General features: G+C 41.6%; 2 protein-coding genes across 5 annotated transcripts; both read left to right on the forward strand.

Annotated features, from left to right (window-relative positions):
* The first annotated feature begins 1,240 nt into the window (after window positions 1-1,240).
* On the forward strand, window positions 1,241-9,654 carry tspy (testis specific protein Y-linked). 3 transcript variants are annotated; one of them, XM_083919842.1, is made up of 8 exons: window positions 1,241-2,591; window positions 2,702-2,779; window positions 2,873-2,999; window positions 4,437-4,591; window positions 5,595-5,671; window positions 5,918-6,117; window positions 6,444-6,491; window positions 8,207-9,654. In XM_083919842.1, the coding sequence occupies exons 1-8, from the start codon at window positions 1,623-1,625 to the stop codon at window positions 8,242-8,244; spliced, it is 1,692 nt and encodes a 563-aa protein (XP_083775968.1). In that variant the 5' UTR covers window positions 1,241-1,622; the 3' UTR covers window positions 8,245-9,654. The 3 variants fall into 3 exon arrangements, with proteins under 3 accessions (XP_083775968.1, XP_083775969.1, XP_083775970.1); XM_083919843.1 differs by having other exon boundaries at window positions 2,873-2,984; XM_083919844.1 differs by lacking the exon at window positions 6,444-6,491.
* A 4,260-nt stretch (window positions 9,655-13,914) lies between these two features.
* sema3ga (sema domain, immunoglobulin domain (Ig), short basic domain, secreted, (semaphorin) 3Ga) lies at window positions 13,915-25,597 on the forward strand (the record flags this gene model as incomplete). Of its 2 annotated transcripts, none has more annotated exons than XM_083920364.1 (18): window positions 13,915-14,329; window positions 16,260-16,396; window positions 20,986-21,146; window positions 21,253-21,315; window positions 21,434-21,553; window positions 21,757-21,850; window positions 22,504-22,623; window positions 22,742-22,887; window positions 23,001-23,115; window positions 23,211-23,280; window positions 23,386-23,530; window positions 23,628-23,850; window positions 23,945-24,033; window positions 24,126-24,167; window positions 24,277-24,434; window positions 24,518-24,585; window positions 24,676-24,803; window positions 25,190-25,597. In XM_083920364.1, the coding sequence occupies exons 2-18, from the start codon at window positions 16,285-16,287 to the stop codon at window positions 25,595-25,597; spliced, it is 2,262 nt and encodes a 753-aa protein (XP_083776490.1). In that variant the 5' UTR covers window positions 13,915-14,329; window positions 16,260-16,284. The 2 variants fall into 2 exon arrangements, with proteins under 2 accessions (XP_083776490.1, XP_083776491.1); XM_083920365.1 differs by having other exon boundaries at window positions 13,916-14,329; window positions 25,220-25,597.
* Between the last annotated feature and the right edge of the window lie 923 nt (window positions 25,598-26,520).

Consider the following 26,520-nt stretch of genomic DNA (forward strand, 5'->3'; position numbering starts at 1 on the left):
GGATAATACAGACATTTTGGCTTGACATCCACAAATGGATAACAACAAAATATCTCATAACATCCAGCCTATAACTCTGGAGAAAATGTTATATTTGGTATGATACTGCAAAACAAAAACAATTAACTCTGTTGTGATGCAATTATCTCTGGTAAATATCCTAAAGTCCTTAGAATTGGTAAATGAAAGAAATGCAAAAACTGTGTGATATTACACTTCCCCACTGTGTCAACTAACTGAAATTAAACTATATTTCCCCTTCTGTGTCAAATTATTATTATTTTCTCCTTTTTATTGATATTATAATTCTGTTCAGAATTTATTACTAAAATAATTTCCTATGTAATCCAATCTTAGTCCTGTATTACCAAATATATATATCTCCGATTACAATGCTGTTGTGCACAGTGGTGGAAAGTACATTTACTCAAGTATTGTACTTAAGTACAATTTTGAAGTACTTGTACTTATAATCTACTTTATACTTCTACTCCACTACATTTCAGATGAAATATTGCACTTTTTACATCTCTACGTTTATTCTACTTACTAGTTACTGTACAGATTCAGCTTACTAATACAAAATATTATCAACAAATATAATAACATATAGTTTTAGATTAAGCTACACAGCAGTATATAACGTAAACAAAATGAGCCTCACCTTTGTTATTTTTTGTACACTTTTATACTATACTTGTACACTTTTGTACTTTTACTTAAGTAAAATTTTGAATGCAGGACTTTTACCTGTTATATAGTATTTGTGTGGTATTATTACGTGTACTACTTTTAAAAGCTATGAGCGCTACTCCCACCACTGCATTAGGCAAAAGCGCTTTTACCATTTATGCAATGTATGAATATAAATGTTGCCCTATCAGAATCAGCTCTATTCGCCATGTATGTGCAAACATACAAGGAATTTGACTCCGGATTTCTTTCTCTTTTTGTGTGTTGTGTACAATACACAAAAGACGTCAAAAACAGAAAAATACAAAATAAAATTGAAGTATTTACCAACGAAGACAAGATGAAAGATATAAATATACATACATGTTTAGTGCCAATGTCTATTTTCATTATTTTTGTTTCAAACGCTGCGCACAGTGCGCAGTTTCACCGCTGCTACAGATCATCATGTAAACACACCCTTGTCAGTGATTGGCTGAGAGGTTTTAGCGCGGCGTGCCGTCAGCCAATCAGAGGATTGTTTTTCTGTCACGTCGGTGCACGGATAGTAAGCTAACGGATATTGCAAAAACAAAAAACTAACATAAGGAAACGCGTATTTATTTCTGTAAGGCGATATAGCACAACGAGAAGGTTTGTTTGATTTGGACCGAGTCTTTCTTGTTGGACTCCTGAAAATGTGTTGCGGCCGTCACTCCGAGGGCACGCGGACTGGGTAACGTGAGCTAACTTGTCTTTAGCTGTTAGCCTGCTAATTTTTAACAAGGCCGCGTAGAAACACACGAGCTGCTTCCTGTTCCAGCTCCATTGAGAATGTAGGTTACATGGTTACAGGTTATAAAATCACAGCTGTTAGCCAAGTAGCCAGTTTAGTGGTGTAAAGGATTGAATTTAAGCTTGATTTAGTTGTGCTTGCAGGTTAGCTTAGCATGAGTGAGCTGACGGACTGCAAACAGTCCGCTGACTCTGCAGCATCGCGGAAACGGTGTCCATCACCGGACCACGATGAGGGCTGCACGGTGCCCAGCAAGTCTGCAAAAGTAGGTGGCGCATCAGCGGATGAAGCGGGCGTCACTTCGGAAAGTTGCAAAAACAGTGAAGCTGAGAGCAAAGAAATAGCCGGGAGCGAGGGCCAATCGAAAGGTAGTGAGGAAAAACCAGCTGCCGTGCAAGCAGATCAGGGTTCAGATGGCACCAGTGCACCGCCTGTAAACGACAACTCCAGAGCTGAGGGTCACGATGCTGGCAACAGAGAAAAGCCACAGTCCTCAGATGCACATGGATCTGCAGACTCAAAGGTTACAGAGAAGAAGACACCAGCAGCAGCAAAGTCGCGTCCCTCTGCTTCTCTGGACAAGACCGACTCTGCAGCCATAGCAGCTGCTGAAGCACTCGCCAGTCTTACAAAAGGGGACGGGGAAGACAGACAAGAGACTCCTTGCTCATCTGAAAAGGCTAAACAGGTGAAACAGGGCAGCAAATTCAAACAACGCGGGGGCCACCAGTCCTCCAGGATGGGCTCTAAAACGCAGGCGGCTGCCGCAGACAGCTCCACGTCTGTGCACAGCACTGACAGAGAAGATGCAGATGAGATGCCAGAAGCAGATGAAGGTGACGAATCCATATCTGGATCTTCCTCCACTCCGAGCTCCTCTTTTCCGTCAGACAATGAGGACAATGACGATGGGGAGTGTGCCATCGTTTCTGTTAAGATGGCCCCAGAGATGAGGCAGTCGGTGGCTCTCCTGGCGCAGGTACAGATGAGACTGGAAGCTCTCGAGAAGAAAAGTGCCCGGCTTCACCAACGGCTGGAGCTGAAGATCAGTCGTCAGCGGCGCCCACAACTGGATCAGCGCAGCTCCATCACAAAAACTATCCCAGGCTTCTGGGTGACAGCTGTATCCTTAAAATGACAAATGTCCCTATTTTTTTCCTCATTCCTATGTTGTGTTAATTAATTGAAACAAACACATTTTTGGGGTCTTTTCTTAACTTGAGTTTGTTTCAGCTGTTAAACCATCCTCATCTCTCAGCTCACATTGATGAGACTGATGAAGATGCTCTGAGTTACATGACTGATCTTGAGGTAGGAAGTGTTGGTGTGTTCTTACAAAGTCTGGCTATTGTGTGTGTGTGTGTGTGTGTTGTAGCAAAATTAATCTCCTCATTTCTTTTTCAGATCGAGTCCTTCAAGAATAATAAACTGGGCTACAGAATCCGCTTCCACTTCAGACGGAACCCGTACTTCCAGAACAACATCATCATGAAGGAGCTGCACCTCGGGATGGGAGGTAAAGACAAACATGGTGATTAAGTCAAGGCCTAGTTGTCATACATAATGAATGCACAGTGTTAAGTCACACTTTAGCATTTCCACTTCATCATGGCACTGTAAAGGTCATGTATACTGTAGAGCCAGGTGATAGTATTTATAATATATTGCTATATTATGTAAGCGTATGTTTATTAAAACCAAATATAATTGAATTTGCCATGTACATTTTGCTTTGCGCATAAAAAGATAAACGGCAACATATTCTTTGCACAGTCCACTTGACACCCACACTGACCAAACACTGAAGCCGTGCCGTTAATGCTACAATTAACTGTGATGTAGGGCTTGGTGATAAGGAGAATATCCAATGTCACAATATTTTTTTATATCAATTTTGCATCAATGTTTTAGGGTTTACTGTTCAATATCAGTTATGTTGATATAATGACTGTGTAAATTAAAATAAGTGAACAGCTAGTTAACAGCAGCTTACACTAAGTTCAGAAAAGACCATATCTAGCCTCATATCATCTTTATAATATCAATATACTACCCAGCCCTAATGTGAGGTTATTGCAATTGTTGTGTTATGTTATGTAAATATGGATGGGCAGACTTCGGATTGTCACAATAAGAGATTTTGACATCACAGTTATTGTCAGAGCAAATATCACAGTTTCACAGTTTTCACAATTATTAATTGAGGAATTTATTAATCGAGTGTATGGAAGGAAAAAGACTGGAGTTACATCCAGGTAACTACTACATATCCCTGCAAGATTCAGATCAGTTATATTCCAGCTTAGTAATGTTACATTCTATAGTTAAGTTGTTTTTTTTAACCTGGACTTGAGCGTTAAGGGGTGGATCATTATCTCAGAGATGTTAGAACATATTCAAAGTGTTGGACCCCTTTAGAGTCACTTTTCGACGGCACGCTTTACAAATATCGATATCGATATCCATCTTCTACAATAACTCCCTGCTCAATTTGTAAACATCCATAATGCGCCCACGCTGCTGATATTAGGGTGCTTTTTTGGCAATTTAAGGCTGGAATGGTAAGTTCCTTCTGACATTTTTACAGAAATTCTCTTCAACACTGAAAGTCTCACACACAAAATAAAAAACAATGGCACACTTTTTACTCGACCTATGAGATTTGTCTTCACAGGGCATGTGGCAGGAAGCAGGACACCATGGATATCGTAACTTATACAATTTGTGATGCCATGTATGGTGGAATCAATTACTTCCAACATCCCTAGACAGACTATTTCATTTAGACTATTTCTCAAATGTAGCATGGCAGGGCTGGCTGCTAGGTGCATCGCATTATGTTCATTAGCAACTGTGTTTCCTTGGAAGAGTTTTATCACACAAACGTCATGTCAAGCACCTGTTGTTAAAATCCAACCTTGTCCGATAGTACATGATATCTAAAGATGAGAACTTTTTCATGTTTCAGGATCTCCCATGTCATTCTCCAACCCCATCCTGTGGCATCGTGGACAGAACCTGACGGCCCACAGCGAACCCAGGAAGTCGTCTCGTGGGGTCTACCAGACATTTTTCAGCTGGTTCAGTGACCATAGCAACCCAGGACAGGATGATGTAGCACAGGTACAGCTGACTGCACCCTCACACTGACACACGTTCATGATTTTAGCACACAGAAATCGGCAAGTTAAGCATGACATTAACACTGCCACCTTTGGGTCACTGATGTTTAAAAGGACACTTCTCTGGTAATGTGTATTCAGACCTGCCGGCCTGCATCTGTTTTTCAGTGTTATGATGAATCCGTTGTAAGTTAACATTTTATCCCACTAGATAACCATTAATTGCACACATTCAGAATTTTGCTGCTAGAAATAATAGGTTATTTTAGAAGCATTACAATTATGACACTTTTACCATCTCTGTAATTGTTTTTGTTGCATGGTAAATATAATTTGTTCTTTAGCAGCAGGTTTTGTTTTTAATGTGTAAACTGGCATACTGGCGTCTTGAATCCATGCTGTCAGTCTTCCAGTTTCGCTTTTTTGACATTGTATGTTTTGTATGGTGAGTTATTTCCTCTCTTGCAGGCACAGAGTGTACTTGCTAGTTGGCTGTAGGGATGCTCAATTAATAAAAAAAAAAAAAAAAAAAAATATATATATATATATATATATATATATATATATATATATATATATATATATATATATATATATATATATTTTACATGATAATTACGAAAGGCAGACGCTGGAACGTGGTTTCACTTGTCGTGACTTCATTTATGTAACCTCCCTGGCTGCTGAAGTGCAGCTAAAACTGCTAGTGTTAACTTCTATTTTTGTCATAAATGCAGACCAAGATTTGGTTAAAAATATATACATTTTGATAATAATAATAATGATAATAATAATAGTAATGATCATGATTATGATTTCTGCTTTTAATCATGCAGCTCTAGTTTGGTGTAGTTTTGTAGAGTGTTTAAGTGCAACTTCTTGGCAAAGACAGGCTGCATGAGGCCTTCGCCGCTGCTAGTTCTTTGACATCAGTTTTGTGTGTCTGAGCCTTATCTAAACTCACTGAACTAAAATGTATTAAAAAGAACAATTTCTGTGTTTAGATACTTAAGGACGACCTGTACAGAGACCCTCTGAGATACTACCTCACTCCACTCTGGGAACCGAGAGAGAATGGCAGGTAAAACAAAGAGTCTCTCACATGAGCATTCAGTCACATACAGCGTAATGTGTAGTCAGTGGACAAACCACTTATTAAGCTATAAATTCTAGAAATATTCTCAGCCCCAGGGCCTTGAAATTATAGTTCATGTGTAAACTTTAACAGTTTCCTCTCTTCCTGCCGGTGAGACCAGGTGGGATGCATACCGTAACAATGAGTGTGTCCTGTTAACACGAATGTGTGTGTGTGGATTTTTGTCTGCAGTGGGGGGAGTGGGGCCAGCGGGGCCAGAGCAGCCGACAACGGCAATGGAGACGAGTGTGTGGTGATCTCTGACTCAGACGATGAGCCCGGGGAGGAAGCTGGTGAGGCTGGACAAGGCCACAGTAGGGAGGAGGAAGGGGAAGATGAAGAGGAGGAGGAAGAAGAAGAAGAAGAGGAGGAAGAGAGAGGGCCAAGTGCTGGTCAGTGCAAATGTAGAACTTATGGACAACTAAACTCCCACTGGTCCACCTGACTGGTTTGGGTACAATAACCATTCATAAATAATCATGCAGACACACTTTTCACATTCATTTTTATATGGTTATGTATGTACTTTTAATCTTATTTCAGCCTATTTTAAACCTGGATAAGTGTGTGTTTTTAAATCCACAGTGTTTTCTCGTGTTGTGAATGAGAGGCTCAGGGTTTGTTAGCATCAGGTTCACAGGCTTGTGTTGTAGCTGTAATATAACTGTGTGGGTGATGCAGGCTGAACTGAATAGACAGGAAATATCTCCTCCTTTAGATGAGAGTCCAGAGGAGGAGGATGATGGTGGAGAAATTGTGATTGACGGTAAGACCACTATCGCAAACAATCAGGAAACCTGTAGGGTGACTCATCTTGTTTTTCCACACTTTCTACTTCTTAACAGGGCTGCACGATTATGGCCAAAACGCTAATCATGATTTATTTGTAATCAGTATTGAGATCACGGTTAGGTATCACAATTATTCCTTCACTTTTAGGCACAAAATGTATATATATATACATTTTTGCACTTTGAAAAGAATCTTCTGCTTTCACTGCCATGTAGTATTGGGCGCTATAACCAGAACCTTCTATCCTGATAACTCATTTCATATCTCGATAACGATATATATCATGACATAGCATTTTCTGACAATTTAATAAAAAGTCTATATGAACAAATATTTTTTATAATCCTGTGCAAATGCATACTTGACACATTAAGTTTATTAAGAATTTCAGTGCACAATGAGCGTAACAGTTTCAAGTGAGAAATTGGAGATAAAATAAAAAAAGAAATTTCCATCTATACACTGACTGTTTACATGCATGCACACAAACACTGTGTGTGTAGTGTTAAAACAAAACTGTAATTTTTATATAATATTCCCTCAATATATTATACATCAGGTTTTCTGAGACATTTGAGTCAATATTGCTTGTGCTTGTTATTAATTTCGACGACCCTTATAATAATAATATTTATTATATGGAATCATTGCCCAGCCTTACTTCCATGTTGTGCTACATTCCTGCTCATTAACAAATCTTTGCATTAAAATAAGTCTCAATAAGAGTTAAAATAAGGTTCTTCTTCGGTATGTCTCATACAAACAACACATAAATAAAATTGTAGCCAAAAGGGGAGTAGCTCTTCACCTTCTCCAGACATTTGATTTTCATTTTGCCCGTCTGCCCTCTGTTAATCTCTCTTCTACTCTGGACGGATGGACAGGATGCAGCTGCAGACAGCTCCCCAAAAGTGGAAAAACATCTCCATCGCCCCCTGGTGGCTGTTAGTTTAGGAAGCGCCTGCGTTGAATTTTCCACATACATGCCAATCCTCCATATTTTCCTGGGAGACTCTAGTTTTTTCATTCCCTCTCCTGGTTTCCTCCCGGGGTTTACAATTCTCCCATATTTCTCCTGATTTATTATTTTTCACATATCCCCCCTCCCTCCTTTTGTCTTCACAACCTGTTTCTGGCACTGTGCAGTAGTGATGCACGTTAATCCACATATAGAGTTCTTAGTTTTGCCTTTGAAATGTCCCACAATGTTTGCTGCAGTGATAGTACTGCATGGGTGGAAACATTAACTACTGCTGAACCCAGCAATGGTGTGCACAGACTCTCTAAAGGACAAAAACTGAATGAATATAAGAAATGAATGAATAAATTAAAACTGATGAATATTAGTGTATTGCATTCTTTAATAGTCACCTGAATGCAGGAAACAAACCTCACAGTTTTCACACTGTGGCTTTGAAATCCTCCTTATTTGTGGGCTCTCAAGGTTGGCAGGTATGTTCCTAAGAGCGCTCCGCTTTGTAAACATCAATATTGCAGTTATGTTCATTTAATTATGGGAAGCCAAAACCGTGATTAATATTCGATAATTGTGCAGCCCTACTTCTTAACTCAGCTGCTTTTTATTGTACAATCTGACTTTGCTTTCATGCTAAATAAAGAGCTAGGGGTGTAATTATCATATTTCATATCAGCAGGGATCCTTTGAACCATCTTATTTTTGTCCCGTAGGCTCTGATGACAGCGAGCAGGAAGAGGAGGAGACCTGAAGAGGAGGAAGACGAGGTTTATGCCGATGGAGAGTGCGAGTCATCAAGGGACCAGAGACGTGGAAGATGAAGAGAAGACCTAGGTTGACGAAGAGTACCAGAGCAATGTCATTTTTATGCACAGAATATCCGTTTTCGTTGTTTTATACCTAAAATACGTAGAAGCATTTAAATCAGGGTTAACTATAATAATAAAGCCAAGGCAGCATGGTTTCCCCTCTATTTTATACAGTCGGTACTGTGTATTCCGATTCACTTTTTGCAAAATGTTCTTTTCTAAACCGGTTCTATATTATTATTATTATTATGCCCGTCAGTTCATACAAGTGGTGTTCTTCTTTGCAACGAGGAACCTGCACACATGTAGGGGATATCTTGATTGCCACTACTGGTTGGCATCATTTTTTGCAAAATTATCAAAACACACGTAGAAGCCTCCAGTGGCATTATTTAGTGGTCATTTCAAGGCAAAGTTTTGGCTGTTTTTAGAATCAACGCAAGACAAATGCGCTAAATTGACCTTAATGACAGTACGTTTCAGATGCACTGAGTACTGAACCAAAATTTGTTCTCAGGGATGATCATGGTGGTAGTTTTACTGAAAGAACCTTGCTGATTTTCTGACATTTCCACTCTGGTTATTGTTGGCTGTGTGTAAGGAAACGTGTACTCTACTTTAGTGAATAGGAACGGATATTGTTTTAATATGCTACCTGTGTTTTTCCTCCTTCATCTATGTGTTCAGTCTTGTTACACACTGACCACCCCCTGTTTACAACCTGTAAACCATCCCTGGTGTTTAAAATCATGACGTAGTTTGACCAGCGTTTTTGTGGATTCCTACATTTTGTAACCCACTCCTACAATTAATAGCTGAGTTTTTTTTTAAATTATTTTTTTCCTTTAGAGTCTAACTTAATTTGGAATTGCTTTCTCAAAACATTAAAGATCTGTTTTCATGTAATGTGTTTTTAAAAAGATGGTATTTATTACATTGTTTTTCTACACGTCCACATTATGGCATGTGAGCATGAAATGTAAGACAGGATCACATTACGTACCATGCTTTTTCTGTGCACGGTGTCAGTAAATGTCGTTGAATTCAAAGCAACATTATGGGGTGCACCGTAACTAAACTAGTATTTGTATTTGCTTACTTTTCTTAGCAATGACCTGTAAATAATATTTCACCATTGTCTTTTGGATAAGACAAGTACACGTGTTTAATCCATGGATAAATTTATCAAATAATCTGGAGTTTTTTCATAAACATGATCAGAAAGTTATATTTTGTGTGCTGTGTTTTATAGAACACTTTAGTTTAGAGATACCTACTTGTTTGTTGCTTTGGTTCATTTTGTTTGCTTAAAGATAAATGTCCACCTTTTGACCTAATAAAATAGGCAGTTGTTTCAACTTGCTGTCTCTGATTTCTGTATTTTCATGTCTGCCAGAACTGAATTTTGTGCACGGCAGAACCACAAGATGGCAGCGTACTTCACCTTATATTCACATCATAAAAGTTTGGTTATGAATGAGAAAAGTATATCATTTAGTACTTTAATGTGGTTATTAAGCTTTTGGATGTGCTTAAATTAGACTATACACGACTGCCTGAACACCTAGGAACTCCTAATAACAGCGTACATGTGTGACGTATTTACATGAACGTCACCTCTTTGATTTGCTCGGCTGCAACATGTTCCTCTTGAAGAGAAGAATCAAACAAATCCCACTGAGATACAGCTGTTCTTTAATGTATTCCAGCTTTGATATGACAGCAGTGTGTGATAGCTGACATTTCAAATGTAGCACAAATAGCCCTGGGCAAGACATATTTGGACAGGCCCAGACAAAGGAACGGCAGCAGTGTTGCAATGGTACACTTAAACCCTTGATTCCACTTTTAATGCACAGCTATAAATATTCCACTAGCAAAAACCTGTCCTGCTGTAGGCCCAGCAGCACCCGGGGTATGCAGTCTCGGATGGGCATATACTATTAATACTGATGCTGGAAACACGCAATGCCCCATGTAATGATCCCATGTGAAACACAGTGTTTGTATCCTCTTTGAAGCAGCTTTATTCAGCCCACCGCTGAGCACAACATGTTTTTATGAGTATGAATTAATAATGGGGTTGGTTCCTACAATATTGATTGTGACAAACTAAGTACAGATTGCTGGGACAACAAAGCCATCCTCTGGGCTGCTTTGTGGTCTGAGGGTTGTCTGTGAAGCCTTTGTTATGTATAGGGTGGCAAAAGCCTAAATGGATTCACCAGTGTAAACTACACTCCCCTGGATTGAGCTGGTGTTGCTACTGTACACAAATCATCTTGTCATGCTTCTTCATCCGCTCACGTTTCACATAGTAGTTCCTAGGAATCTGCTGCTGACTGATTCACTGCAGACTGAAAAATGAAAAGATAACACGCAGCACCTCATTCTTCACCCGTGTGACTGATGTTGGGAAGGATCTTCTGTAAAACGTAAAAGAAAATGGCTTGTGCTGCTCTCTGAGGCACATCCACTGTATAGTGTGTAATCTGATAGGTTGAGGTAGGGCCCCTGAATACTAACTACCCGTGTGTGTTTCGGCACATGGCTACATGCTTGTAGTCTTGTTTTGTGAAAGCTTGTGTGCATGCATATTTGCAGAAGCTGCACGTCACATGCATATTTGCAATTTTTCAACACGTACGCGTGATTGTCTGCTTGTCAGCTAATCAAGATTAAGCACGACATTTGAACTCTGCAGAGGGGGAAAACAGAGAGGGATGAGAAAGGAGAAAAGAGTGAGTATGATTGAGGGAAATGGATGAGTGCAGCGATAAGCGGAGCTGCCTGGGCCCTGACAGATACACACAGCAGATGGATGACTCTTATCTGGGAGATCACAGAGTGCATACTCACGCCTAGGCCCAGTTACAGAGAGCCACAATCACACCAGACAGATGAATAGGCCTGCCCCCCACCAATCACATTGCACATACAGTACACACACAGAATGCATGCGCACACCTACACACACAACCACTTGACAGAGCGAACAGATTGCAGCACTCGCGTTACCTTCACGTCTTTGACATTGAAATTCACCTGGAGTCCCATGTCTCAGGGATGTGTGTGCAAAGAGGGGAGAAAGGAAGGGTGTGTGGAGAGAGATAAGAGAAATCGTTTTTATTTTAATTAGAGCAGCAGAGCAAGTGCATGTGTGTGCGTCCCATGTCTGCACACTGTATACATGTATGTTGGCATACAAATGTGTGCCAAAGAGAGAGCCACTCTGTTCTCACTTTTTTTTCTCCAGCATGACAGATTTCTTTTTCACTGATGTCTGCCATAGAGGTTAAAATGGAGCTGAAGTCACACATACTCCAAACTAGAAAAAAAAACAACATTCTGGGCTCTTTTGCACTTAACTGTTAACCAGCTATTACCAAAGGCTTTTGCACAAGTGCTGACAGATTTACCTTTTAAGACACTGTGCTTTCACTCCTCACGTCCTCACTATCCTCCTTTTCATGTACAGTAACTCCCTCCCTCCTTAACACACACCCCTTGTTATTTGGAAAGATCTCGTCTTCACCAGCTGTTGATTCTCCCAGCTGCATTTAATAGCGAGTGAGAGTGCCAGTCTTGTCTTCGAGGCAGATGGTGGCTGGCTGGCCCGGTGGAAAACGTGGCATGTTGGATGACTGCAAACGATGCTCCATCTCAGAGAAGCTGCAGTTACAGTATGCCTGTACAGTGTTTTCTGTGAAAAAGAAAAAAAAGAAAGGAAAACCTGCAATCACCTCACTTTCAATGCAGAGACGAGCAGGCTGTGACTGGAATGTGTGCCACGTATGCACCCTTCATGTCAAACATGATTTCCAAAGTTGCTCTCTTTTGATAATCATTGACGTGTGAAGTTCATGGATGTCACACAGCACCTGCTCCCTTTATCTCGCCTTTGCATGTTTACATTTTTTGCTGACCAGAAAGATAATAATTAGAAGATTAGCTGAGCCTTGTGAGACGTGTTGTGGTTGAAAATAGAGCGATTAATCCAGGTGAATTTTTGTACCTTTATTTTCTCTACCCTATAATTTCCTCTCAGGGTCATGCTAGTCTATCCCAGCATGCATTGGCAACACCCTGGACGTGCCTCTCTGTAGCAGGCATGTTCAAACACTCCCCAATTCATCAATATACCATCAGTTGGTCGAATAATGGGTTGTTTTCCCTCAAGGGGACACTACTCTGTCCCTAGAATTGTCTTGATTGATGTGTCTGAGGGCCAGGGATTTATCCGGAGCCTTTGGGCCTCCAGCGATAAATGCACCTTCACATTACCTATCCATTAGACGAGAAGATCCTCCTGACAGAGCTTTTTGTGGACCAGGGGGAAAAAAACTCTGTTTGTTCTCTGTTTGTCTCCACAATTGAGAATCCATCCATCATGTTAGGGGCCTGTTCGGACACTATTTCCTGCTCCTGCTCCTCACGTACACACAGCAAAAATACCTGTTCTACTGATGAGGGAATCTCTTCAGCAAGCTGAGAGAGTAAGTGGATGCATGCTATTCAGATAAGCCCGCAGGATGGTACGGTCATAGACATGGACGGCGTCAGGAGGTGGGAGCTGGTCAGTGTACCGGTGTCCATGGCCAAAGTTGAGAGCACACGGAAACCTGAACTTGGCACACACTCGTGACTCATTTCCTTTAGCTGGAAAAGGAGGGATGCCTCCTGTGGGGCAGGAAACAAAGACTCCCTCCTGGACACATCTTGGACACACCACTGCCTGTAGATCGCATCTGGCTGATACCTAACTTGAGGTAAGGTCACCGCTTATACAGACAATGAAACTATCTAAATTCAAAAAGTTAGAATTAAAACTTTCAAGAGGCTTTGCCAGGAAGGGCTCTCCGCTGTGACCTTTTACACACTGACACATCAGGTCGACTCATGTGTTTATTCTATTTTACTGTCTTGCAGCTCAGAATACATGCCCCCCCTCTGCTTTTGTGTCTTCAGTGCACCATACTGCGTCAGAGCTCACCACAAAGCCAGTAATGATGAGAGGGGCTCTGAAAGCTGTTTTAATTTCAAAGCTCAAGGCTCTGTTAACAGGATGGATGTCCTTTACGTCCAGTCCCAACCCCCCTTCTAGCTGCTTTGTCACTGTTGTCATGAGCTCTACAGCCGGCCAGAGAGGAATCCCAGGAATCTTTTTTTCGGCTGACCTGCTCTCGTGTAGAGCTGAAGAGTAACGGCGACATTGTCTGAGAGAGGCAGACCCGGCTCCTCTTTAATAGTGGATTTCAAGCCCTGAATCATGTATAAGAATAGTCTGTGTGGCCCTCCTGGTGCATGAGAAAAACATTTATATAAAGCAGTGGCTGCACGCCCATCACCATTTAACTGAATTATTCAGCTTAAATAAACTTTGCCAAGCAAAAGAGAACCATTTGGGCTGAATAACTGTTTACAGTAGAGTGGAGCAGTGTGCTACACTCACCGGCAGTGACAGGGTTAATCATACCCATATGGTGTACCAAGAGGTTTGGTCCACTGCTGCTGTGGGCCAACAGGAGAGGGGAGGCAGAACAGAAGGGAGAGGACAGCAGGGCACACACTCTCCCAACACCTGCACCTGGTCACTTGATTCAGACAACTCCCTTTAAAGGACCAGGGGACCAACCTCTTGTTCACATGATGGTTGCTGCCATCCAGGCTTAAACTTTTGTTGGACAGAGTGGAACTGGGATCAGCTGGGTGTTTTTTAATGTTGCATAGAAGAAATACTGTCGGTTAAGAGCGACTGATTAGGCAGCTCTCTCTCTCTCTCTCTCTCTCTCTCTCTCTCTTTCTCTCTCTCGCTCTCTCTCTCTCTCTCTCTCTTTTTTTTTTGTTGCAAACCTATCGGATTGTTTTATGCCTGCGCAGCGCTGCTGAGAGGAGATTTTCCAATCCGGCTCCGAGGCACAAAAAAGCGGGGAATGCAGCGGTAAAATCCCGTAACTTTGTTTTTCATTTTTTGGTTTATCTGGATCTCAAAGATATATAACGGGAAAGTCAGAAAGCGAAACAAAGGTAGGACATTTAACTTGCCTCTGTTTGAACTTTTAACTCGTGTTTGGAGACTCTGCAGCGCAGTGTGAATGGTGGATGACTGTGAAGTGCCCACATTTGTTCGGCTCCTATTTCTGGATGGTGAGTCCACAGGTAAGTGCGCACTCCTCTGCGGGGAAGGGAACTAGGTTATTGAAATACTATAATTATTTTTTCCTTTTTAAAGTGAGACCATATATTATCACAGCTGGACTTTAATATATAGGTTACCACCCAAAACCAGTAGGCCTAGCCATTCATACAAATACCTCTTAGTATAATCAGGCCATCATCATACAGAAGGACACGGAGCCCCGCAGGCACAGTATTATGGTTTATATACTGACTTGTCATTTAAAAAAATATTGTTAAGGTGTTTCACTGGCAATACTTACCCTTCTATTATTTTTCTATTTTTATTTAAATGATAGTTGATGAAATGTTTTGGCTTGAACATGTATTTTATTTTTTTTTAAATCACAGACTTAAAATGTGTCATATGCTCATTTTACTATTTGATTTATTTACTCTATATTTTAAAAGACATTTTTGGTAACGATATTTATTTATTTTATCTTTTTAATAGTTTAATATGATAAAAGCAGGGACTCTCCATATTTGAGAGGCTGAAAACAGCATTTTATGACATTTTTGCATTCAAAAAATTACTTCAACGCTGAATCTATTATCAATAAAGTTGGCGTTTTTTCTGATCAACTAATCGATGTGGCGACTAATCTTTAATCTCTGATTGTTTTGCATGTATTGATCCTTTGCTGACAAATACCTGTCCCCCTTCATGACGTAAACTGTGTCCACATCATTTTGCCGACCCATCTCATGGTGCATATGTATTATTAACACTTAAGATAAAGTGTTTGATAGGAGGAACAGAGATCAAGCTTCCCTGGTGAGCAGATATAGGCACTGTGTGATAATGCCAGGAAGCCTGCGAGGCGTTAAAGTGATTTGTGATTATCATTTCTACATTTGTTATATGTTCAGGCATGCCAGTCAATTCAGTTTCATCAGACTGTTTCTATATACTGTGTCACACGTTAATTACTGCCTTATTGTGAAACACAACATGTTAAAGTGTTTTTGTGAAATCCCAAAGCTATCGAGGAGTATCTCCACCTCACAGCCCTCATTTTGAGGCTTGTAGCGTGTGCCACTGGGGGTGTTGGCTACACGGATGCCATGAGCAAAAAGAAAAGCCTGTGGGATTTCTTATAGCCCGAGGAAAGCACACCTTCAGGGAGACAATTTAATGGATGTTGTGGACTCAGCTTTTAGTATTCATAATTTATATGGGATCCTCTCCAGCAAAGTGCAGATGTATAATGAATGCTTGAGTTAAGGTCTAACAGTCTACGTTTCAACACCCCTAAACTGTCAGAAATTGTTTCAGCAAAGGGCTACCTGTTTCTTTGAACTGTCATGTATTTCACTCGTCAACTTCTGGAAAGTACGTTGACATGCTTTGTTGAAAGACTGAGACGGAGGCAGAGGGAATTGCTGATGGGCATCAGGGTATTGTTTTATTCAGTTTTTGAGGAAAACGAGGATAAAATATGTTAATAAAATGTAAGATGAAGACAAGAGGCATTCATCTCCTTTTTAAAGACCTTCCTCCATGTGACTATGCTTTCACGTGCCATTATACAGTCTTTACACATAGCACACTACATTTACTCTTTAAATAAATAATAGGGTTTTCATATTTTCCACAGCAGGTGTGAAGATTTGGATGCTGTTCTATATGTCTGGCCTTGGAAGGCGGCAGGCCAAACTTCTGATCAGAGAGATCAGAGAAAGAGTCTCTTGCCTATGTCCTTCCTTCTTTTTCTGTCTCATATTTCTCATGGGGCTCTCTATAATAATAGTCCATTCCTCTTTTTTTTTCGTCCAGATTTAGATCTCTGTGGTCTACCTGCATGACTGTTACCATGACAGCGTCTGGAGCCCAATTCCTCCTGTTGGCCTTATGTGTTTACAGAGGCTCAGGCCTGCAGCAGTCTGCTCCGCGGGTTCGCCTCTCCTTCAAAGGTGAGCCCATAAAGATTAACTAAAACTCTCCTGGCAGCAAGGATTGTCTTAATAGTTTCTTTTACTTCTTTGGTTTTTCCCCACTAAGTCACAAACTCGTGCACACATCCACACCCACAGTTTTGTTTCCTCTTTAAACATATGTAAAAAACGTATTTCCTGCCACATGTCAAACAGTGCAACACTGAAAACAAAAGGTGGATATTACGTGTGGTAGTGTGCCCTCTCGACAAAAGTTTTTCCCCACACCCTAAAACTCCCACGTATAATAGCCGGACCTGTCATTTTCTTCTTTGTTTTTGATGTCTGACATGATGACACAAGAAGGAAACATCTGAAATTTGATCACAGGAAAAAAAAGGATATTTCAGGGCTGTAATGTTTTTGCCTGGAGGTGTTAGCTCCAGATGTGGGTGGGTAGTGGTTTGAAAGGCAATTTTTGGGATTTTCCCGTGTCTCCTTATCTTCATTAACTGAAACCTGTGTTACAAAAATGTGGATGACGCCTTTGATCAAAACAATGCTTGATGATTACAGTTATCTTTGCATCCACCGCAAGTGCACCTGTACATGCGGATGTGCACGCTCACAAACACACACTGAAGTACCTGTAAGTAAGAATCAGCGGTATTAATCACAGGCGTCAATCCCATTTTATAGCATTCTTTAGTGCTTTCATGTGGAGGAGAGTCCAAATGTTCCTGCTCCCGGACGGTCAGGTTTAGACAGCGCGTTCGGTGTCTTGTCTTGTTTGACTGCGAGAAAAATGTATGATTTTGTACGATGTCAACAAGAGACATCTGACACAGATTAGAGGTGAGCTAATCACGATCTGTGGTTGATAACTGGGAGTCGGAGTCTACATGCAGCGCTGTTTTGAATTCATCTGATTTTGTGAGACTGAAAACAGCTGTCTGTGTCAGTGGTAGTTCTAGAGCATTTTAAATGTGGGGGGCCAGGCTGGGGCCACATGCAATTTTAGGGGTACCAAATAACCCTGCACACTCAAAACATTTTTTAAAGTTTAGAGGGTATAAGGGCTAGGGACATTAAGATGGGAGTATTTAATGGCCTTCCCATTTTGTATTATGTCTCATAAAGCCGTTGCAGCAGTTTTATTGGTTGATACCATTTGTGACACAGATTTGGTGCAAAATGTAACCATTATTTCATAAATGATTTGGTATCAAACACTTTTGATATTTGTAGATTTCTGTAATGATTACATTTTTTTTATTTTTCTGGAAACTGCTCAGAAACCCCATTATTGTCAGTATACATATACATCCATCCTCTGAATGCCCCAAGTCTCTGCTTAATGGTTGTAAAGTTTCATGTGGCTGTGATCCTCTTCAAGGTCACAACAGCTCATTTTATACATTGAGGTCAAGTTTCCAAAAATGGTCTCTCTACAGTGATATAGCAGCTATGGGGACAAACATCATCACACATTAACACAATTGGGCTCATTGAATCTTTAAGATTCTCAGCTTTCTAGTCAGACCCGATTAATGCAACTCCAAGACTGTTTAGGGACATCAGTATGCAGAAAAGGTGAAAATAACACATCTGTACTGCATGAGAAACCTGCAGGGTTGTTGCCCCAAACTGCCTGTGACTATCATAAAGTGTGCATGTCTGGGAGGGGAAGACTTGTGGGTACTCAGTGAACCCACTTTCATTCAGATATCTCAGAGGTCAGAGGTCAAGGGACCCCTTTGAAAATTCAGCCTAACTTTGGAGCATTATTTAGCCCCCTTCCCAACAGGCTGAAGTGACATTACATTACATTTCATTTTGTCCAAAGCTACTTCCAATAAGTGCATTCAACAATTAGGGTACAAACCAGAAGAGCAAGTTATTAAGTCAGTGTGGTAGCTACAAATAAGCCTATCTATAGCGTGCTACATATAAGTGCTTTTTAAAAAAATTCATCTTCTAAGCCAAGGTGCAGTCGAAAGAGATGCGTTTTTAGCCTGCCATGGTTGGTAACAGTGGATTCCTGAGAATTTAACGTTATATGATACCATATAACACATATCTTCACTACAGGCCGCTACAGCCTCTTAAAGACAGTCCAGTTAGGGCGGTCAGTGAGGGGTCCACCATTGGTCTACGTGCTGTTTGTGGTATGTTGTCGTACACGTCAACGGTTCCATTTGGCGCTTGAGAGAGTGATTGCAGTGCATTTTTATATGACCTTTAACACTAATCCCCTCGCAGTAAACAGCTTATACACAGTAGTGTGTTGTTTTTTTATACAGCAGGGTGCACAAAGTAGTAGTCTGACCAATTACACAAGTTTGGTCTTGAACTTGATCACTCCCCTCGTGTAAGATACAGGAATTTGCATCTGCACAGAGCTCTGTGACAAATTCATGTCTTGTTTAGAGCAGCTGAGAAGTGCGGAATTATGAGATTGTTGGTGAGGTTTTGACAATAAAGCAGCCACATTCGCGGTCCTCGGCCTCCCCTCCCCCCTAATACCAAACAAAAAGGAGAAATGTTGGATTTACTCCCCAACTCTTTTCTGCCACTCCAAGGATTTATTGTTCATTGTTTGTGACACCGAGCCTCTTTGTTCCCCGAGGCGCCTGTGGAGGAGGCTTCGGGGCGTCTGGAGGACATGTGACTTTCCTGAACGAATGAGCCGGCCTGAGAGACACTCTGGGGTACAGGAGGCCTGCAGAGGATAGAGATCTCCTGTCGTAGTGGGGAAGTTGTGTCAGTTATACTCACTACAAAGGGGACTGAACGAGTCAGCACTGCTAGAGAGCAAAATGTGCGGTGTAATTGAAGCCATGTTTTAAAATCTCATGCCTTCTCAATGCTGTCACCAGTTTGTTCATACTTGCGATTTGCCAGGGGACTAAACGGCAGTGGTCATTAGTGCCTTAGTGACAATATGTTGTCAAGTTGTAACATGAGAGCGTATAGTGGCTTATAGTAGCTTCGTACTTGAATTGTGTGTCCTTCCCAGTGTTTCCCTACCAGCATCAGAATGTTGTCAGGGGATAAGTGTTTGCTGAATGTTTACCAGATGATGGCAGTACATTGTTTGCTATTTTTGGAGAATGGAGACATGTATAGGGGTGTGGTGTTTCTACATTTAGCCCGTTCAGTGAATCCACTACGGCCCAGTGGAGCTGGGCCAGAGGCTTGTTATCCTGTGTTTACCTCTCTGGAGCAGGACCGGACCTCGTCCCCACCTCAAAGGCTCCATCTCGTGTCGTCCGGAGATCCGATTGCGTAGCTTATTTTAGTTAGGCACCTTGACTGCATCCTGTTAACATTGACCTCAAAATGAAAGATGGCAGGCGCTTTGATGTAAATAAAGATTGTGCTTCCTCCTGAATCCCTGTAAGCTGGCTTCTTAGGGGTCTCTGGGAACATTTGTCAATACATAAGCCTGCTGTCTTTGACATGCCTCTGATGTGGCCCAGTGTGCACATATGGTCGTCAATATCTCACACATGCCACAGATGCGTGTGTGCGTGTTTCTTTGTATGTGTTTTAAAATGAATTGTTGGATGGAAGAATGGAAGGAAATTCAGAGGTAGAGTGCAGCACACAGGCATTTGTCTCGCAGCAGATGAAAATTGTTCAATCAAAGCTTTCAGGAGAACAAAAAAAAAAAAGGAGCAACGTTTTCCACTGCAGCATGTCTTAACAGGTTACGCTCTGCTGAGCACAATCCTGATCTTAAGAATTAGCTGTGAGTTCCACTGACCGTGTTTCCTAAGGGACAAGCTTTTTCGCCTAACTCCACAGGGCATGTGGCGCCTTAAACTCAATCAGCCGGTCAGGACACATAAAATATTGAGATCTTAAGAGCGAATATGTTTCTTGAAATGCTGTAAGTTGAGTTATATTTAATCAGTGACACACATTTTCCAGAAGAAAAGTGAGAGGGCTGTTTCTCAAGGGACCGTAAGTTCATCCAAGTTAGTAATGAAACATGTTAAAGGCATAAAAGGAATAATAATGGGTATTTTGAGAGGTAACCTTTGCTCCCCCTGCTGTTTGGTTTTCCAAATGGTGAAGATGTGAGGACCTGTCATGAAAAACCTACCAACCCAAAAACTCAATTAAGACAATAACCCTGTGAATATCCTAATTTGTCCAGGTCATTGTTATCCCTAAAGCAATATCAGTCAAAAGCAATTGGACTCGGTTATTGGTCTAGGAAGACGTTTCACCTCTCATCCAAGAGGCTTCATCAGTTCGTGTACGCATCTGACCAGCCTGGGACTGGTCCAATTAAGACAGTTTATTGTGGGCTGCCTATACATCAGAAAACATTGGATTCCTTCCTATGTCACATGCAGGATCATCAGAATATATCACCCCCCTCGTATCCCCGTATCTCCACCTATGGCTTGAGAACTACTTTTGCAAAGGTACACCATATTTTCTCACAAGCAAATCAGAGCAGACTGGGATATTTCGAGAGGGGGGCTTAAAAGGACAGCGTTTTAGACAGAGGGTAGTGCAGGTATATTCAAACAGACATTAACACATGTAAACATGTTCTAATCCATACCCAAAATAAACATGTCTTCCTTAATAAAGCAACACTTTTCACACAGAACTGATGGACACGAGGGCGGCGCGACCCTTCAGTTTCTCCTTCAACACCAGCGACTACCGCATCCTCCTGATGGATCAGGATCAGGGCCGTCTGTACCTGGGCAGCCGAGAGTACCTGGTGGCTCTGGATATGCACAATGTCAACAAAGAGCCACTCATAGTGCGTACAAAACTCTACCAGCTTTTCTTAAATCCAGTCTGCTATTTGGTATGTGGCATTAAGTCTCTGAATGCACTTATCCTGTTTGCTGCTTTCGAACATACAGATTCACTGGCCAGCATCTGCTAAGAGAAAGGGAGAATGTCAGATGACGGGAAAGGGAAGACAGGTGGGATCACGTTTTATTTACATCCTGTTCTTTCAAATATCTGAGAGTTCTGCTTTCAAGGCGGGACAATGACGATGATGATGTTTGAATTCCATTTGTCTTACTCCCCTTTGTCCAGGGGGAATGTGCCAACTTTGTGCGGTTGATAGAGCCGTGGAATCGCACCCACCTCTACACCTGTGGAACAGGAGCGTACCAACCTATCTGCACATTCATCAACAGAGGCTGGAGGGCAGAGGTGAACACCAAGACATTTACAGTTCCCCAAGTGGGATTTACAGCAAAACTCCCCCAGCAGTAGGCCTGGAAAGTGTTGTCCTGCTAAATATTTCAAGACTACAAACTGGGACACTGATTTGTTTGTGATTTTCCCATGCTCCCATGTGACGTTTTAGCGGTCTATATTTATGCATACTCTCCCTGTCTTATCTGTCTCTGCAGGACTACTTGTTTAGGCTGGTCCCTGGGTATGTGGATTCAGGGAAGGGAAAATGTTCCTATGATCCCAAACAGGAGAACATTGCCGTTCTGATCAGTAAGACATGCTTCATTTTAGGGATGGGCATTTAAAGTATTTTTCCTACTGCCTACTGGCATTAAATTATTATAGAGGACTCGCAAAAAAAAATCTAACATAAGAATGGGTTTCTGAAATGTCTTGATTAGCGTGGGGTCATGAGAGACGTTGCCTTCCACCATTGCCAGGTGTGGCAGAAGTAATGTTAATGGACGAGTAACACATCAAATTTGATACTAGTCACGTTTATTTACGTTATGTCACGTAATGTCATTAAATTATTTATTTAGTAATGTTAGCTTACTTAACCTTAACTTGCTAACTTACCATTAGACGAGTCGAATACCCATACAGCTTACATACTTTAGCTAATGTTATGTGGCAAATTTAGTCATGGGTTAGCCCAGCGCTGTTATCATCAACAATCATACTAAAAATAACTTTATGAGCCTGTTGATCATTGTTGTAAGGTTATAGCATTACTGTACTACACATTAGCTTTGTGCCTGGCATGAGACACCCGCCATAGTAGCATATCATAGTAAGACAGTGACAGTTAAAAAACAAAAATAAAGAAGTCAGTTCTCGATATGTTGAACAAATACTGATGTCCTTACGCTATTAATCAGAAGGTCTCACCTTTCTATTCTCTTATTGTCTCACCTCTGTAGATGGTAACCTATACGCAGGGGTCCATATTGACTTCATGAGTACAGATGCTACTCTGTTTAGGACCATGGGGGGGAGAACAGCAATCAGGACGGAGCAGTATGACTCCAGGTGGCTCAACGGTGAGTATCTGTGGGTGTAAGGAGGTAAATGTTTCTGATTACAGGTTATGGTTCCTCTCATTTTATTTGACAACCACTTGCCTCAATCCTCTCTTTGCTTATCTGTTTTATCCTCCAGAGCCTGTGTTTGTTCAGATCCAGCAGATCCCTGACAGTGCAGAAAAGAACGATGACAAGCTTTACTTTTTTTTCCGTGAGAAGAGTCTAGACTCGAGCGGTGGGGCGAGCCCCAGCGTCTTAGCCAGGGTGGGAAGAGTGTGCCTGGTGAGCCAAACCACATTGTGTATTTCGCATGTAGTGAAAGTATATGCAGCTTATCTTGTAATATGAAACGCGTTGTGCTCATTGAGCTGTGACCTAATTTCATTCTTGTCTAGAATGATGAAGGAGGCCAGAAGTCCCTGGTGAACCGCTGGACGACGTTCCTGAAGGCTCGCCTTATCTGTTCAGTGATAGGAGAAGATGGAGTGGAGACACGATTTGATGAACTACGTGAGGCCACAATGAAATAAGCATTGCATTTAAACTGGTTGCATTTTAATCACAACTGCTTTTAATGTTGTTATTGATTTTATGTCTTCTTCCAGGGGATGTCTTTATCCAGCCCACACAGGATGAACGGAACCCTATGGTGTACGCTCTCTTCACTACAGCTGGGTGAGTTGTTTTCGAGGTTTCAAAAATTTTCTAATTTACTTTAATTTCAGGCAAGCTGTCTCCTATCTCCCTCTTACCTTAATTGTCTGTTTCTGCTCTCTCAAGCTCTGTGTTTAAGGGCTCAGCAGTCTGCATGTACTCAATGGCTGATATCCGCAATGTCTTCAATGGACCATTTGCCCACAAACATGGCCATAACTACCAGTGGACAGAGTACACAGGCAAGATTCCCTACCCACGGCCTGGAACAGTACGTCACAATCATGTTATCTCAAAATTAAAACACAGATTTCTAAATCTGCATCAAAAGAAAATTATTTTTCCACCTAATTTTTCTTCCCATCCAGTGTCCAGGAGGAACCTTCACTCCTGGTATCCGTTCCTCCAAGAACTTTTCAGATGAGGCTGTGAATTTCATCCGAGCCCATCCCCTCATGATCCATCCGGTTTATCCAATCCACCGCCGCCCCCTGGTGGTGAGAACTGGCGTGGACTACCGATTCACTGCCCTGGTGGTGGACCAGGTGGATGCCGTGGATGCACGTTACGAGGTGCTCTTCCTGGGGACAGGTGAGACAGCTGCAGGGCTGGTGGCACTTCTCTGGCTGGAGGATAAATTCAGCAAGACGATGTAGGTTATAAATATAATATCTCTCACTTCTAGATCGAGGCACTGTTCAAAAAGTTATAGTTTTGCCGAAGGACCCAACTAGCATGGAGGAACTGACACTAGAGGAAGTGGAGGTTTTCCGGGTATGTCTAAATATTTGTAACAAAAAACAACCTCTCTAACCTGGAAGATTAAGAGGTTTTATTGATTTCTTCTTGTTATTTTTTTTATACAGTCCAGAGCTCCAGTCAAAACAATGAAGATATCATCTAAAAGAGTAAGCAAATTCTTCTTCAAGATAAATCTGACTTGGTGATTAATTTCAGCGCAAATACCAAACCATGCAACCACACTGAGTTCTTTTTAATTTTCTTGATTCACCACAGCAACAGCTGTACGTGTCATCAGATGCAGGGCTGACCCAGGTGTCGCTCCACCGCTGTGGTGTGTATGGAAGGGCCTGCTCTGACTGCTGTCTAGCTCGTGACCCCTACTGTGCCTGGGATGGAGAGAGCTGCTCCGCCTTCACACCATCCACCAAGAGGTCAAGGACGTCTCATATCTCTACAGTGCACGTTTTCTATAACTATAGAGTATGTGTCAACTTAACTCTGATCTTTGTCTCAGGAGGAGCAGAAGACAGGATGTCAAACACGGTGACCCACTGAGGCAGTGCAGGGGCTTCAATGCCAAAGGTGTGGCAACTTGTTGTGTTTAAACATCATGCACACGTTTTTGTTTATTTTGAGCACTTGTCACCATTTGGTCTCTCTCTGTCTGCGCAGTGGAGAAACGTCTGAGAGAAACAGTGCAGTTTGGGGTGGAGGGCAGCAGCACCTTCTTAGAGTGTCAGCCTCGCTCTCCTCAGGCCACCGTCAAGTGGCTCTTCCAGAGGGAGGGAAAGAGGAAATTGGTGAGGAAGAGCAGTTCCATTTTTGGAAATGTTGAGAGATAGTTTGACTGATTTGGGGAAATACGACTATTTGCTTTCTTGCAAAATCTCTTGCATCGGTTCGATAAATAAAGGTATAAATAATCAGCCCTGTAAAACACCAACATATTGTTTTTACACTTTGGCTGGTAGATTCTGTTTTCTTCTGACAGAGCCAGGCTATCTGTAATCTGTGCTATGCTAAGCTAACTGGCTACTGGCTGCAGCTTCATATTTACATGACAATTCTCAGCGAGAAAGCAAGTAAATGTATTTCCCAAAGAAACAACCACATTGTTTTAAGGGCATAAACCACTCATCTATTTGTAATCTCTATACAAATTGAAATATGCTGTTCCCTCTCTTAGACTCCTGCTGTTTCATTCCCCTTTCTGCAGCTCAACCGTGTGGGAGGTATTCTGAAGACCAACCATGGTATCCTCCTGAAGTCTCTCAACCAATCAGACGCGGGGCTCTACCACTGCCTCGCCACTGAGAACAACTTTAAACACACAGTGGCCCGGGTGGCGCTACGCATCCTGGATCGAGACATCGTTTTAGCTCTAACCGCTCAAGATGAAGATGAAGAGCCAAAGACTCGCCAAGCTGGACCTTACCAGCAGTCATCCCTCGCCTCCACTCCCTTCCCGCCTGAGATTAGACTGATTAACCAGTACTGCCAGTCCTACTGGGAACAACTCAGTCCAAAACAGCAGCAGCAGCGCAAGCGCACCAACCGCAGGCACACAGAGGGCCAGGACCAAGGCCTCGGCTAGAGGACAGTACTGGCGCTGTCCAGCACTGGTCTGTGTGGACTTTTATGGTGGACCTTTATGTTTGACATGCATGTTTGTGTGTCACCTCCATTCATTAGGCAGGTGATGCTCCCATGCTGTTGTTAACGTACTGTATTTGTGGTTTTGCAAGTTTCAGCCTAGAAAATACAAATTGTGTATATTTTACCTTACCTGTGACCACTTCCCAAAGAACCCTTTCAGGTATCAGCTCATGTTAGTTCAAATCAACTGACAGATTTGATACTTGTTCAAGGTTGAAAACCATTACAGGGATTGTTTTAAAACTTCTTCTTGCTGGTATGTTCAGTTGCTTGTGGGAAAAACCCAGCATCTGTGACTTGAGAACTGCTGTGGAAGATCGACGCTTGTAGTGCAAGAAACTACCAAAAAAATTTAATTTATAGGTCTGAATTTTTTGATGACATACAGTAACTTATGAGAGCAGAGATTTTCAGCTGATTCTTACATTTTGGATGCACCAACAAATAAGAGTTTGCTCGTGGTGATGGATCATATATTTCACACCAGTTTGTTACTGTTTTGGAAACAACTGTGCTGTAAAATATGTGCAGCATGTAGTTCATAGGCTTCAACATGCAGAACCACAGGTATGGTTCTGTCAAGTATCTTGAAACAAAAATGTAATATATTGATTGTGAATATAATATATATGGTCATTGGATACTCTTGTATTGTATGAAGATAATGTGATATAAATGCATATTTTGCATGCATATCTGTTGTTTGTTGCAAGTTGTACATTTTACTTGGTGTGTTATGATGTTTGTAAGGTGTAATGTATTCTGTTAAGCTAATTCCATTGGATGTTGTCATATAATGACTCATTTACTGTCCTGTGCTCTAGTGAGTCAGTGTTGAAGATATGCATAGCATACAGTGTT

This window comes from Echiichthys vipera, assembly GCF_963691815.1.
Source record: "Echiichthys vipera genome assembly, chromosome: 9".
Taxonomy (NCBI): domain Eukaryota; kingdom Metazoa; phylum Chordata; class Actinopteri; order Perciformes; family Trachinidae; genus Echiichthys; species Echiichthys vipera.

Bases quoted from the DNA above. Each gene is read 5' to 3' on its own strand.
- tspy (XM_083919842.1), top strand. From the start codon at position 1,623: ATGAGTGAGCTGACGGACTGCAAACAGTCCGCTGACTCTGCAGCATCG. The intron at 5,672-5,917 runs GTAAAACAAAGA...TTTTGTCTGCAG, and splicing joins GAACCGAGAGAGAATGGCAG to TGGGGGGAGTGGGGCCAGCG. The intron at 6,492-8,206 runs GTAAGACCACTA...TTTGTCCCGTAG, and splicing joins TGGAGAAATTGTGATTGACG to GCTCTGATGACAGCGAGCAG.